The 16,003-nt window shown below is 45.2% G+C and overlaps 1 protein-coding gene across 2 annotated transcripts in view; it reads right to left on the reverse strand.

Moving 5' to 3' along the window:
- Nucleotides 1-388: 388 nt before the first annotated feature.
- The window catches only part of EPN3 (epsin 3), a 70,715-nt gene continuing 55,100 nt past the window's right edge, over nucleotides 389-16,003 (reverse strand). Inside the window, exons 6-10 of one of the 2 annotated variants that reach the window (XM_073606664.1) lie at nucleotides 12,245-12,377; nucleotides 10,223-10,393; nucleotides 6,767-6,859; nucleotides 1,002-1,208; nucleotides 389-912 (exon numbers count right to left, since the gene is read on the reverse strand). In XM_073606664.1, coding sequence (XP_073462765.1) covers nucleotides 566-912; nucleotides 1,002-1,208; nucleotides 6,767-6,859; nucleotides 10,223-10,393; nucleotides 12,245-12,377 — 951 coding nt within the window. In that variant the 3' untranslated portion in view covers nucleotides 389-565. The remainder of the gene's footprint in view (nucleotides 913-1,001; nucleotides 1,209-6,766; nucleotides 6,860-10,222; nucleotides 10,394-12,244; nucleotides 12,378-16,003) is intronic. The other variant, XM_073606665.1, reaches the window with a different exon arrangement.

Here is a 16,003-nt window from a genome sequence, read left to right on the forward strand (position 1 = left end):
CTTTGTTGGGAGCGCTCTCAGTACACAACCTCATTGAAGCATATGTGCTGCCACTGGGCATCAGAGCCCACCTTTCTTGCCAACATCACATATATGCTCTATGTGGCGGGGAAGAGGTTAAATGCGGAGAGACAGGGGAGTGTTGTGCACAAAGCCATAGCAATACAAAGCCAGACCCCTGCAGACTGGTGGCGGCTGTGATTCAGCAATACTCTTAATAAACTTTGTAATAATAGCATTTTGACAGCTAACTATTGTTACCCTAAATCTCATTGCTCTAAAACATTCTGTTCCACTTAGCGATGACCTATATTCATAATTATGACTCATTAAAAAGTGATATACCAGATAATGACCTCATCATTTTAGAAATAATTAAAGTCGCAACTCCAGCGCCAAAAAATAATTTGTTTCTGTTGGAAATACCTTGTTTGATGATTTGGCACAATGTAATTACAGAGAATTATTGCATTTTAGCTTTGCCTGGAAAGAGAAAGTCATACGTGCAGCACAGCAAGGGACAAGCTTATTTGTAAATCGGATACGGGGGGCCTGCCTTAGCCAATCAGAGGAAAGGATTGGTTCCGGTTTGTGGAGGGGAAGACGTTGGAACTATTGGTTGAGGAATTGGAGCGTAGGGGTAACCCATCATGGGGTTTAGAGGGACAAAAGCGGGGTAAGGCTGTAGCGGCATCGGGACGTTGGTTGGCACTGGAAATCCAGGCATCGGTGGCAGGGTCCTTAAGCTGTTAACCCCAAGTTCCATTGTGTTCATTGGCATAAGACCAGGCACTGGCATGGGTGGCAATGCTGCAGTAGTGTTCGGCACAGGAGAGGCAGCCCTCATTTGGTTCAGAGAAGGCCTCAGGTCTCCATGTTGGAATGGGTTGGAGGCGGGTGGAGCACTTACACCTAAAAATAAGAAGAGATAGAGTTAGACTCAAAGTTTTCTACTTTACTTTCTTTTGCATCATCTCGTACTTTGGTTCATGTTTACCCACCAGATGCAAAAGGGTTTTTGGTTTTGACAGGAGAGCTGTAAGAGACCAGGCTCTCTAGGTTGACCAAGGTTCGAGCAGCTGGTTCCAAGAACAACTCGGGAGTGTTTGAGCGAGGTTTAGAGTCAAGGTTAGGATCTTCAGATTTTAGATCTGGACTATGAGTGGCTGGTTTAGTGCTGTGTTCAGAGTCTCCAAAAAAGTCCAGTTCTGCAAGAAAAATATGGAACTTTTTACAAATAAGGCACTAGAATGGAAAACAAAAAAATAAGCTGCCTTAGGAAAATGTAACTGTATTTAAGTGCGTATACAATTTGTGATCTATTTATAAATAATTCACTGGACAAATGTCACAAGCATAAACCACAACCATGTTTAGCCTAATTCATTTATTTCCTATGATTATTAGCTCCATTTAGTGTTCATAATGCGGTATATTCACCATTAAGGTATTTCAGGAAATATCACATTATGGCCACTAGATGGAGCTGACAATAATAGGAAATACACAAATTAGTCAAAATACAGTGAGAATTCATGATGGCGGAGCAAATGCATGTGATGTGGGGGGAGTTTTACTAAAACTGGTGCACCCAGTTTCTAACATCAGATTGTTTAACTAAATGCTTGTCGACCAGTGCACCATGATATACGTCGGCATAATGGCACGGCTGCGCAAATGGGCGTACAGGTGCGTCCCCTTTAAGACGCGGCATTGTGGGCTCGTGCGCGCCTGCCGCGTACTCCGTGACCGTGCCCGCGGGTCCCGCGGACTCGATGTCCGCCAGTGTCCCGCGATCGTGTCACGAGGGGGAAGAATGGGGAGATGCCTATGTAAACAAGGCACTTCCCTGTTCTGCCTAGTGACATGACAAAGATCACTGCTCCCTGTCATCGATGTCATGTGAGTTGTAGCCCATCCCCCCTACAGTTAAAATCACTCCCTAGGACAAACTTAACCCCTTGATCGCCCCCCTAGTGTTTAACCCCTTCCCTGCCAGTGTCATTTATACAGTAATCAATGCATTTTTATAGCACTGATCGCAGTATAAATGCCAATGGTCCCAAAATAGTGTAAAAAGTGTCCGATGTGTCTGCCATAATGTCGCAGTAATGATAAAAATTGCAGATTGCCGCCATTACTAATAAAAAAATAAAAAAAAATTATAAAAATGCCATAAATCTATTCCCTATTTTGTAGACGCTATAACTTTTGCTCAAACCAATCAATATGCGCTTATTGTGATTTTTTTTTACCAAAAATATGTAGAAGAATACATATTGGCCTAAACTGAGAAATAAATTCATTTTTTTATATATTTTTGGGGGATATTTATTATAGCAAAAAGTAAAAAATATTGCTTTTTTTTCAAAATTGTCGCCCTTTTTTTGTTTATAGCAAAAAAAATAAAAAACGCAGAGGTGACCAAATACCACCAAAAGAAAGCTCTATTTGTGGGGAAAAAAAGGACATAAATTTTGTTTGGGTGCAACGTCGCACGACCGCACAATTGTCAGTTAAAGAGACACAGTGTCGTATCGCAAAAAGTGCTCTGGTCAGGAAGGGGGTAAAATCTTCCGGGGCTGAAGTAGTTAAAGGGTAACTCCACTTTCATTGGAAAAAAAAATAGCAAAGAAAGAAAAATTAATATAGCGTATACAATTGCAATGCAAATCATATTGTAAATTAATGTTATTAACCACTTCAATACCAGGCACTTAGACACCTTCCCGCCCAGACCAATTTTCAGCTTTCAGCTCTGTCGCAATTTGAATGACGATTGCGCGGTCATGCTACACTGTACCCAAACAAATTTTTTATCATTTTGTTCCCACAAATAGAGCTTTCTTTTGGTGGTATTTGATCACCTCTGCGGTTTTTATTTTTTGCGCAACAAATAAAAAAAGACCGAAAATTTTGAAAAAAAACAAGTTTTTCTTTGTTTCTGTTAAAACTTTTTGTAAATAAGTACATTTTCTTCTTCAATGACGGGCACTGATATGGCTGCACTGACGGGCACTGACGGGCACCGATGAGGTGGCACCAATGAGGTGGCACTGATGAGGTGGCACTGATGGGCACTGATGATGGGCACTGATAGGCGGCACTGATGGGCACTGATAGGTGGCACTGGTATGCGGCACTGATGGGCACTCATAGGTGGCATGGATGGGCACTTATAGGCGGCACTGATGGGCACTCATAGGTGGCATTGATAGGCACTCGTAGGTGGCATTGATGGTTACTTATGGGTGGCACTGATAGTTGGCACAGATGGGCACGGATGGGCACTGATAGATGGGCACTGATGGGTGGCATGAATGGACACTGATGGGTGGCACTGATGGCACTGCTTGTTTGCAGTGATGCCCCACACTGGGCACATGTGGATGGCCATGGGGTACATACCTGGCCATCCACATATTGCCCCTTCCCTGGTGGTCCTAGTGGCGATCCCTGGTGGTCCAGTGTGGTGATCTGCGGGGGGGCTGCGCTGATAAACAATCAGCGCAGACCCCCCCTGCCAGGAGAGCCGCCGATTGGCTCTCCTCTACTCGCGTCTGTCAGACGCGAGTGAGGAAGAGCCGATCAACGGCTCTTCCTATTGACAGCGTGATCAGCCGTGATTGGACACGGCTGATCACGTGGTAAAGAGCCTCCGCCGGAGGCTCTTTACCAAGATCGGTGGAGCGGTGTGTCAGACTGACACACCGCTCCACCGATCGCCGCGATGCGCACCCCCGGGGGCGCTCTGCGGCATGTTATCCTGCTGGACGTCATATGACGTCCAGTCAGGATAACAGAACCACTTCCCGGACGTCAATCCTCCATAGGGCGGGCGGGAAGTGGTTAAAAATTACCTTTCCTTTTCGATCTGCAGGCACTGTAATTTTCTGAAAATGTAATGCAATATGGCAATCTGGAGGTGTTCTGTGTACAGAACGCCATCCCAAAAAATAATTTCCTGCTTGTGTGATTGGCTCACTGATTTTCCCAGAAGTCTGCACTAAGATACAAACCTTATTTCAGGCATCCCCTGCAACCAAAATGTCATTATTGGTGAGATACTCCCAATAAGAAATCACATCTAAAGGGATTCAGGCCCAGCAGCTTTCCACATTAGTTCCCTGCAGGTGCCACAGCTGATTGATTATTATGAATCCACTCCCATTCCACTCACTTTCCCACATGGACACAGAAAAACACACAGGGATTTCTTCAGAATAACAAAAGGTAGGAATCTGCAACAAAGTTTGCTAAAATCCCTGCAATGTACATAGATCACTAGAGGGGAATGTTTTTTTTCCTCAACAAAAGTGGAGTAGCTATTTAAGCTTTGACAACAAAACATAGAATCTGATTGGTTACTATGAACAACTGTACCAGATTCTGTGTGCACCAAGTTTAGTAAATCTACCTCATTGCCCAGCAATTGTTTTTTTAAATAGACCCCTCTAATTCATGAAATTATTTTTTAATGTGACTTTCTCATCTTTCTTGCATTTTCAAATTGTGATTATATCTCCTGCCTGGGAAGATCCTAATTTATCCAGATCATCCCTCTCCTCTCCACCACTATAGAGAAGTACTATATCATATATATTTCTTTTGTGGGAGTTTCTACTTCCCACAACCCCCTTTGTAAACATTAGTGCCAATCCTGCTGTTTTTGGTATACAAATTCATGATGTACAGCACTATTTGATCTCACCAGCAGGTGGTGCTCTATCTAAGTGAACTCTAGAATTGTTGCATTGGGTCCAAGAACACACCTAAGTGATGTGTATTGTTGGGGGAATCCCAATAAGATGCTGGAGGACACCCAAAGAAATACAAGGGACTTTCCAGAGTATCAGGAATAGCTATCCATAAAATGCAGAGCAGACTGGCAGCATGCCAATCAGCCCCAAAAAACTGTCTTTAAAAAGTGTATCTATATATTCTACATACATTTTTTTTTAATCAGTAGGTTGACTATGTATCCCTTATTCACTCATGTGGACGGCGGTATCTAGGAGCCCCCTTATTTATAATGTGAGCTTCCCTCTTTAAAGCTCAGAATCCCTCACCAACACCTGAATGAGCAGGGCGGGGTACATCACTGGTTGTTAGGGGGCTGGAAGCCGCCAGTTTCCTAACAACCAGGATCCCTAAATGGGAAACGGTCATATTTATCAGATGAAATAATACTGCTGCTAATGTTTCACTTCCCTTTACAATCGGAGGTTCAGGCTGGGCCAGACACCCATTTAGTTCAGAAATTTGCCAAACTTCCCAACCACATATAGAGCTCATCCCTATAACCAACCACATATAGAGCTCATCCCTATAACCAACCACATATAGAGCTCATCCCTATAACCAACCACATATAGAGCTCATCCCTATAACCAACCACATATAGAGCTCATCCCTATAACCAACCACATATAGAGCTCATCCCCAGCACCAACTACATATAGAGCTCATCCCTATAACCAACCACATATAGAGCTCATCCCTATAACCAACCACATATAGAGCTCATCCCTAGCACCAACCACATATAGAGCTCATCCCCAGCACCAACTACATATAGAGCTCATCCCTATAACCAACCACATATAGAGCTCATCCCCAGCACCAACCACATATAGAGCCCAGAGCTCATCCCTAGAACCAACCACATATAGACCTCATCCCTAGCACCAACCACTCCCCAGCACCAACTACATATAGACCTCATCCCCAGCACCAACCACATATAGAGCTCATCCCCAGCACCAACCACATATAGAGCTCATCCCCAGCACCAACTACATATAGAGCTCATCCCTAGAACCAACCACGTATAGACCTCATCCCTAGCACCAACCACTCCCTAGCACCAACCACTCCCCAGCACCAACCACATATAGACCTCATCCCCAGCACCAACTACATATAGACCTCATCCCCAGCACCAACCACATATAGAGCTCATCCCCACACCAACTACATATAGACCTCATCCCCAGCACCAACTACATATAGAGCTCATCCCCAGCACCAACCGCATATAGAGCTCATCCCCAGCACCAACCGCATATAGAGCTCAGAGCTCATCCCTAGAACCAACCACATATAGAGCTCATCCCCAGCACCAACTACATATAGAGCTCATCCCTATAACCAACCACATATAGAGCTCATCCCCAGCACCAACCACATATAGAGCCCAGAGCTCATCCCTAGAACCAACCACATATAGACCTCATCCCTAGCACCAACCACTCCCTAGCACCAACCACTCCCCAGCACCAACCACATATAGACCTCATCCCCATCACCAACCACATATAGAGCTCATCCCCAGCACCAACTACATATAGGCCTCATCCCCAGCACTAACCACATATAGAGCTCATCCCCAGCACCAACCACATATAGAGCTCATCCCCAGCACCAACCGCATATAGAGCTCATCCCTAGCACCAACCGCATATAGAGCTCATCCCCAGCACCAACCACATATAGAGCTCATCCCCAGCACCAACCACATATAGAGCTCATCCCCAGCACCAACCACATATAGAGCTCATCCCTAGCACCAACCACATATAGAGCTCATCCCTAGCACCAACCACATATAGAGCTCATCCCCATCACCAACCACAGATAGAGCTCATCCCCAGCACCAACCACATATGAAAACTGGTAAGCTGCAACATACTACATTTTGTTCTTGGGTTTACAGTAGATCTCTGTAAGGAAACTCAGCACTGCATATATGGTAACATCATCTTACCAAAAGAGTTATCTGTCTTGATGGAGGATGGTGATTGGGCATCCTTGGTAGGTGCAGGTGGTGCAAATAAATCATATATGGCTTCATGTGAACCTATAAAAAATTTAAAAAAGCAAAACTTTGACCTGTTGAACCAATCAATCACTTTTCGGTTTGGCTGGAATATAGGAAAGGTTTAAATCAAGAAGAGTCCAAAAACACACAGAAAAGGATGTCTTAAAAAAAGAAAAAAAAAATATTTGAAAGCAATCAATAAGAATTCTACGAGACAGTAAACCAAAGCTGGCCATAGATGGATCGAAAATTCGGTCAGTTCAGCAGGGACTGGCCAAATTTCGATCCATGTATGGCCATCCTTATTTGACAGAAGTTGATCATTAGATTGACTTCTGTTGAATGAGAATATTGGAAATGTTTTCTCAATCAGTGGCTACAGCCACTGATCAGTGTATTCTGACAGGGAGAGTCCCTCTGTCAGAATATGATAAATCACTTGTTTTTTTTTCGTACAGCCGGCTATGGCCAGTTTAAGATTAATTAGTATTTTAAAGGGTCAGTTCACACAAAAGTGACAATTTGTGGATCTTTGTGGCCTGAGTCAACCCCCGGATTGTAATCTGTTGGATACTCCAACAGTGGGTCCTCCCTTCCACAATCCCCAACTCCACTTCTGGCCACCTGGGAGTTTTGGGTGTTGCCCCCACACCACCACCACCTTTGTGTGTCCCAGCTCCTGTTACATTTTCCATGATATAAAATAGATAAACAAAAATCCAGCAGGTATGGTGTGAAGCCCCCCCAAACCCCCAAAATGGGCAGAGCAGGTGTGCAGAACCGGAATCCCAGTGCAGAGATCTCAGAGAGATAGGGCCTGAACTTTGCAGTAAGGGCCCATTTACACCACAATGTAGTGCACTGCAGTGTGCAATCTCCTCCATTGATGCATATTGTAGTGCTCCATGTAGCGCTCTCCCCGACCTCCAGAGGCCTGGTGGTGATCCCCAGAGTCAGGGACTGCTGACATTTCTCCGAAGGATGCAGATTACTAGGCATGGTGGGTGTAGTGCAAGATGGAAAGATGGGCGCCAGTCACTTTGAAAAATGAACAAAGAGAATTTTTTTATCTTAACAGAAACAGGGGAGAGAGGGGTTGGGCACAGGACACCCTTAGGCAAATGCAATAGCAACTTGGCAGACTCCTTGGACAAAAATAAAACCAGGCAAACAGCAATACAGAAAAGGGCTTTTAAGCTGAATGCAGCAATCTATATTTCGTAGCAACTGCTGTCTCCTATAGAAACAACTTTACTCACAGTATCCCACTGTAGATGCTCAAGCTTAGCTCACAGCTACCCCCTCGACTCTTCAAGCTTAGCTCACAGCTACCCGCTGTATTCTTCAAGTTTTACCCACAGCTATCTGCTGGGTTCCTCGGACTCAAAGATACCCGCTATACAGGGGCGTAACTACCACCATAGCGACCCATGCAGGCGCTATGGGGCCCGCAGCCAAGTGGGGCCCAGTGAGGATGAGAGCACCGCCGGCACAGTCTCCCAGCCAGGGGAAGAGAGAGGAGAGGAAGAGGCAAGCTGTGACCTGTGCCCAATGCAACATGACCTGTGCCCAATACAGCGTTGCCTGTGCCCAATACAGCCTGGTCTGCCTGTGCCCCATACAACCTCACCTATGCAGAGGAAGAGGCAAGCCACCCGGATCAGCAGAGAGCTGAATTGCCGAATGTAATAGTTTTCATTAGAACTTCCAGTGTTCCCGGGGCTCACGTCACATAGCTCCACCTCTTGGCCCGGCGCCTTTGATAGACAGAACGCCAATCCAATGCGGGACATGTGACGTCATCAAAGGCGTCAGGCCAACAGGTGGGGCTATGTGACGATGAGTCTGGGGAAGACGGGAAATTCAAATGAAAGCTATTACAGCGGGCAATCCCGCTCTCTGCTGATCCGGGTGGCTTGCCTCTTCCTGTGCACAGGTGAGGCTGTATGGGGCACAGGCAGACCAGGCTGTATTGGGCACAGACAACGCTGTATTGGGCACAGATCACGCTGCATTGGGCACAGGTCAAGCTGTATGGGGCACAGGTCACACTGTATGGGGCACAGGTCACGCTGCATTGGGCACAGGTCATGCGGCATTGGGCACAGGTCACGTTGTATGGGGCACAGGTCACGTTGTATGGGGCACAGGTCACGCTGTATGGGGCACAGGTCACGCTGCATTGGGCACAGGTCACGCTGTATGGGGCACAGGTCACGCTGCATTGGGCACAGGTCATGCTGCATTGGGCACAGGTCACGCTGTATGGGGCACAGGTCACGCTGTATGGGGCACAGGTCATGCTGTATGGGGCACAGACACGCTGTATGGGGCACAAGTCACATTGTATGGGGCACAGGTCACGCTGCATTGGGCATAGGTCACGCTGCATTGGGCACAGGTCACGCTGCATTGGGCATAGGTCACGCTGCATTGGGCACAGGTCACACTGCATTGGGCACAGGTCACGCTGTATGGGGCACAGGTCACGCTGCATTGGGCACAGGTCAGGCTCCACTGGGCACAGGTCACGCTCCACTGGGCACAGGTCACGCTGCATTGGGCACAGGTCATGCTGCACATTGGGCACAGGTCACGCTGCATTGGGCACAGGTCATGCTATATGTGGCACAGGTCACGCTGCATTGACACTAGGGCAGCTGTGGGGGGGGGGGGCTGTTTGCAAGGGGGCCCCATACAACATTTTGCTATGGGGCCCTGCTATTTCTAGTTACGCCCCTGCCGCTATACTGTATTCTTGGATGAGTCTCTACTGAAGCTTTCCCAACTACTTCACAGTCCCCGGCTGATGAAGCGTCTGCTCTGGTACTCCTTCAGAATTCCATCACTTTATACCTGCCTTCCACAACAAGAGTGGTTGTCCCTCTCTTTCTCTACCTTGCTTCCCGGCAATGATCAGGCTCCCCTCCCCCTCTTTACACATGGTTAGGCCTCAGGCTTCAGGCCTACACCTCAGATGCTGCTCCATACACACCCACCCAGGCCGCAGCCCGGGAGGAAAGAACCCTGATCACCCGTCTCTCTCCAAATAAATAGAGTCACTCATAACCCGAATTCACTGTAATTCATAATACTAATGCCAAAGGTAGTGCCACCTATTGACAAAAGAGAGAAATCACAGTTAAACCCAAGATTAGGAGAAACCCATTTGATCAAAGACTACAAATTAGCCAGGCTAGTTACCACCTAGCACAACTCAATTTAAAAACAGCAGCTGTGTTTAAGACAAGGATGCTACATCCATGTTATGCAGCCCATTCAGGATGAATGGTGGAAATGAGCCTTTTGCTGGCCCAATGGTGAGCGTACCGCACCAGAAGAAATGGACAACCACTTTATACAAATATCTACACTGAATGTAAATATTATAATCAGTCTCACCTTTCTGCCTGTCCCCCCAAGGATCGGGTGGAGGGCTTTTGGGTACCTGAGGCTCCTGCCAGCTTGACGGCGAATCGCAGCTAAAGATGATGCTCTGACTTGCGTTATCCGCTCTTAACTGAGTGCTGTGAGGGGCATCCCAGGGCAGGGGAGAGGTACTAGAATTCTGATCTGAAAGAATGATTACAAAGCTTTGTCTTACGTGACAGAATGGTTTATGGTTATTACACTTATATAATTACATAATATTTACCCATTTATTTCAGCACTTTGAAAAGACGGTGAGTATTTTCTCCAACACTTTCAAGTTACCTTCTGTTCCATAAAAGAGCTATTGTTTCCAGCTATGTATTATTCATCGGATATTTGGCAGAAACATTGTTTTTCTTTAGCGCTTTACACAAGGCTGATATATTGTCAGCTCTGGGCAAACCATTTATCTCCATGCTGGGTGGAGTGGAGCAGAGTATGATTATTCTACCAGATGTTTAGTGGAACCCTATACCTGGCATGGCCATAACAGGCTCTTGGATCAATGAGCCCTACCCCACTCCACTTGAAATGAAAAGATCTGTATTGTTTGGAGTTTCTTTCTGAAGGCTATACATGCTTTAACATAAAATTGGCAACCTCTATCCCTAACTTGCACATGTTATGTTCATCTACTCTTCTCATATATCACCTGTCTAATCAATATCTGCAAAGTAAGACCATATTTATGGAGCTCTGGAGTCGCAAGTGTTGCTTAAAAGGTCAGGCCATCCAAATGTGATATTTTACATATGGGTGGAGCTTGGTTTTGGTTGAACCTAGAAAGAAGTTGCCATTCCTGGGCCAATGGGTTGCGGCCAGGATATCCCCCACCCTGCAGCTGCATGTACACAAAGGGGTGGAGATGCTTGTTACATAATTGACCTAATATGGCCACATAACCATATTAGGTCAGATTACATTACGTCAATCTTATTGACATCTTTTGTCAATATCATTGGTCTAATATGGACACAAAGTCAATGACACTAACCTAATATGGCCATATGGTCAATAACATTGACCTAATGTGGCCATGTGGTCAATGACATTGACCTAATATGGTCAAATTACATATAGTTACTATGTAACTATATGGTCAATAACATTGACCTAAAATGGCCATATGGTCAATAACATTGACCTAATATGACCATGTGGTCAATTACATTGATCTAACATGGCCATGTGGTCAATAATATTGACCTAATATGCCTATGTGGTCAGTGACATTGATCTAACATGGCCATGTGGTCCAAGACATTGACTTAATATGGCCATGTGGTCAATGACATTGCCATGTGACCAATGACCATATTAGGTTAATGATGCTGTGAGCATCCCCTCCCCTTGGTGTACTACCAACTACACACACAAAGGAGCATGAATGCTTGTGACATTATTGGCCTAATATATGGCCATATTAGGTCAATGACATTGATCTAATAATGGCCATGTAGTCAATGACATTGACATAATATGGCCATATGGTCAATAACATTGATCTAATATGTCCATGTGGTCAATGATGCCATGAGCTTCCCCTCCCCATTGTGTACCCTGCAACTGCACACACACAAATGGAGCAGGGAGGCTTGTGACATCATTGACCCAATATGGCCACGTGGTCAAAGACACCTGGATTGAGAACCAACCCAGAGTCGAACCCAACCTCATCCCTATTCTTGATGACCTGAGACTTTTGGGTGTTCACGCCCACCTTCATAATATAAAATAAATATAAATCCAGCAGGGATGGTGGGGGTCGCTCATAATTGATCTCACCATTAGAGTCCCAGTGATGTCTAAGGAACTGTCAGGGGGTTTACCTCTCCAACATCTAACAAGTACTAAAATAACAGCTTTGGGTGGACTGACACTTTCAGATCAAGACCATTGTTAGATAAATATCAGGCTGTTTAAAATCACTCCTAGCCACGTTCCAATTTAAAAAAACTTGGTTCCTTTCAGACAGTTTTAGAGATCACTTACTTGCTGGTCCCCAGGCTGGAAACAAAGGGCCTGTGCTTGCTGATGGAAAGGAACTAGTATGTTGAGAATCCCAGGCATTTAAAGGAGATGACTGAGGTGGGCCAAATATATCAATCAGATCCGATATGTGTGTCTAGAAGAAGATGAACATAGGTTATTAACAAATCAAAACAGAATCTCATGTGCTATCTAAATTGGGATTTTTCTGTAAAATATGAAAGCCCTACTGTGTACTGAGTGCATTAAAAACAGACTCATCTTTTGAAGTTCCCAACTCCAACCACATGCATGGCAGGTCAAAGCGGAACTTCACTCACTCAGTCAACATTGATTATTTGTAATCCTTTTGATGCTAGCATTAGTAAATAGATAGGAAAGTATGTTATATTTACTTGCTTTAAACTTTTTTTTTTTACATTTCGTCAGTTACTTTTTGGTTTCCATGCCTAGGCAAATGATGTCATACTTGCCAAGAGTCTTCAGGAGGGAAGGAGGGGGGTTGCTAAGCTAAGCGCACCCTCCTACCTGTATTCCAGGAAGTAAATGCTACATGAACCATCTGCCCTTACCCAAGATGGCTGCAGCCAGAAATGCTCAGGAGGTGTTTTTCAAAACGATTTATCAGCAAAATAAAGTATGGAGACATGAATGCATGGCTGAGTTTGCTTTGAATGATGGAAATTAAATAGTGTTTTTGGTTTGTGGTGCTCAAATACAGTGTAGTTCCACTTCCAGGCAGCATCTGATAAGCACTTATTTTATTTATTACAGGCATTTACGTAGTGTTGACAGTTTATGCAGCACTTTACATGTATTGTAAATTGAAACCAGTCCCTGCCCTCAAGGAGCTTACAATCTAAGCTCCCTATTTTACATACATACAAATACTAGGTTTGATACTGATTTAGATAGGAGCCAATTACCCTAGCGGCATGTTTTTGGAGTGTAAAGCTGGATACACATGATACAATTTTCTTTATGTAGCAAGGTCCCAGGCCTCCTTTGATCTAATGAGAACCTCCAGGGCCACGGATAGCTGACATCCTTCTGTATGTAATCGGTTGTGCGGCATTTTTGGTGCAGAGTAGTTAATGTTATTGGGCGTCAGACACTTCTTGGATGCAAAAGAAAGTTTATTTCTCTTAACAAACCTTTTTGGGGAGAGAGAGGGTTATGGCCAGAACACCCTTAGGTAGTTGCAAGATTAATTGACAGACTCTGAGACTTTAATAGGAGGACAGCCATGCAGGGAAAGGCATCCAGCAAGGCGCCACATCTGCACGTGCAGGAATGCTGTCTCCTATGGCAACAGTTTTTTAACAGTTCCTAACACAAAGCGTTGTGTTCTTTCACTCTCACTACAATTACTCCTTGTAGTTCTTCAGCCCACTGAGCTCCCGGTCTCTCGCTGGACCCTCTGATTCACTGCCAATGAATCCCTTGAGCTCCTCCAATTTTTGCAATGGTATCTTCCTCAAGCGTCACCCCACCCCTCTGCTGGGTCCTTAGCTTGGCACTCAAGATACCTCTCAAGCTTCACCCCACTGGCCTGCTCGGTCCCTGGCTTGACACACAAGGCTGCTCTGAAAACGTCACCTCCGCTGGTTGGGTCCCTGGCTTGATACCCACTGAAGTTTCCCGATTCTTCACCATCCTTGGTTGGTGATAATACTGCTCTGGTACTTGCTGCAGTTACTCGCTGTGGTCCCTGGTAATAAGGTGGATAGTCCCTTACTGGTGACAGCTTCGCCACTACATCTGACCACGACAGGTTCTCCGCCTCGGCAGAACCGTCACTGTTGGATGGACTGCAAGCCGCAGTCCCAACCCTGTGCTGCTCTCTCTTGCTTCTGGATAGGTCCTCAGACAGCCTGTCAGCCAGATGTGCCCGGGATAGGTCCCATCTCCGGCCTAGCAGCCCGGGAAATACAACACACGTCCACCCAGACAGCCGTCCAGATGGCACCGATCACCTGACTCCACCCAAATATATAGGTTCTCCCAGCAGGCCAAGGGATTCAAGAAAACCCCTGCCCATTAGCTAAGATACCCCATATACCCATAATCTGACCTTGCGTTGCCCTTCTCATATCTAGTACCACCAAGCACCCGGCCACCTAGTGGTAGAAAAGAAAAGTGCAACAAGGCCAAACTTAGGGAGAAATCAATGAATCTCTATCAATCAACCAGGATAACTACTCCTGGCAAGTAAATTTGTGAGGAGCAACCCTGCCTAAACTCCGGGGTGCTACATCTAGATGTTTCCTTTTTCGATTTACCTAAACTATATAATATGAGATTAAACCTAAACATTTCAGTTTGTATGCAGTCCCTTGCACCATAGTTGAAGGTAAATCTAAAGGAAATCGAATAACAAAAGTTGTATAGTGTGTATCCAGCTATAGTGGAGAACACAGATAATCTGAAAAAAAAATTCCATGCAAGCTCAAGGAGAACATGCAAACATGGTGTCACACGTCCCTCCATACTTAGAAGTACTGCTTATTTTCTTTCACTCCCAACAGCCAAATTTAGTGGTAGGGAAGTGAAGGAAAGGTAGGACTCAAGACCTTTATTTGCATAGCTGTTCATCCATTGAAATTACTGTATATGTAAATTTGTTCTGTGCAAATGGGGGAAAAACTAATGTTCTCTGGCTATATTTTATGCAATTCGATTGTGAATGTGAAAATACCCCACTATGGCCACTAGATGGAGCTGCCTATCATGGAAAATCAGTTCCTCAGCACCATCTAGTCTCCATATTGAGGTATTTTGCACATTCACACATTTGAATTACAGAGAAAATAGCCAGAGAACATTCGATTTTGCCCCGATTTCACAGAATGAATAAACATGCAGCTTCCGAGGTTGATGGGAATTTTTTAATAATACACTTGTGTGTAGTGCTTCAAAGCAGGAAAAAGAGAGTGTGTAATGAGCAAATATGGCGGTCTCTATTTACATATATAATTACAAACTATACATGGAAACAATGGGGTTGATTTACTAAAGGCAAATAGACCCCAGAGCTTAGTAAATGAGGTAAAGCTTCAATTTGCAAAGAATACCCAATCACATGCAAGGAAAAAAAAAACAGCATGTTATCTTGCAGATGATTGGATAATGGAAGTCAACAGAGCTTCTCCATATTTACTGTTCTGGATCAATTGCACTTGCAAAGTGCACAGTCTGTTTAGTAAATCAACTCCAATATTTTTAAAGAGAATCTGTTGCAAGCAAAAAAAAAGTCACCTTGCAAAAGATTTATGAGACCAGTCAGGTTAGTGGTGCCTCCAGTCTTTTTCTGGAAGAGCTATGCCAGCGAAAGGTTTGTCACCTGCAAGGCCCCTTTCACACGATAAGCCCGCTCGGATCCGCCTTTCCGTTTTGCAGGCGGATCTTGGCGGGCCACCCATTGACTTCTATGGGGCAGGGGGATGTCAGCGGAGATGTGTCCTCTGACACCCGCCTGCCATCCTATCCAATAAGATCCGCTCAAAACAGACGTATGGTGATCGCTCGCCATCCGTCCAGCGGATCGGATGAAAACAGCCAGGCGGATCACTTTAGTCCGATCTGCAATGGGGATCTACAATAGAGTAGAGCGGAGCTCTGACAGGTCCCTCCCTGGAGAGTGAGCGGAGACGAACCTGTCATCCGCCGGCTCAGCGGGGATCAAAGGAGCGATCTCCCACTGAGCTGGCAGAGTCTGCTTAGCGGATCTGCCCCGTGTGAAAGGGGCCTTAGTGTGTTGAA

The sequence above is a fragment of the Aquarana catesbeiana genome, linkage group LG12 (genome assembly GCF_042186555.1).
Source record: "Aquarana catesbeiana isolate 2022-GZ linkage group LG12, ASM4218655v1, whole genome shotgun sequence".
Classification (NCBI taxonomy): Eukaryota; Metazoa; Chordata; class Amphibia; order Anura; family Ranidae; genus Aquarana; species Aquarana catesbeiana.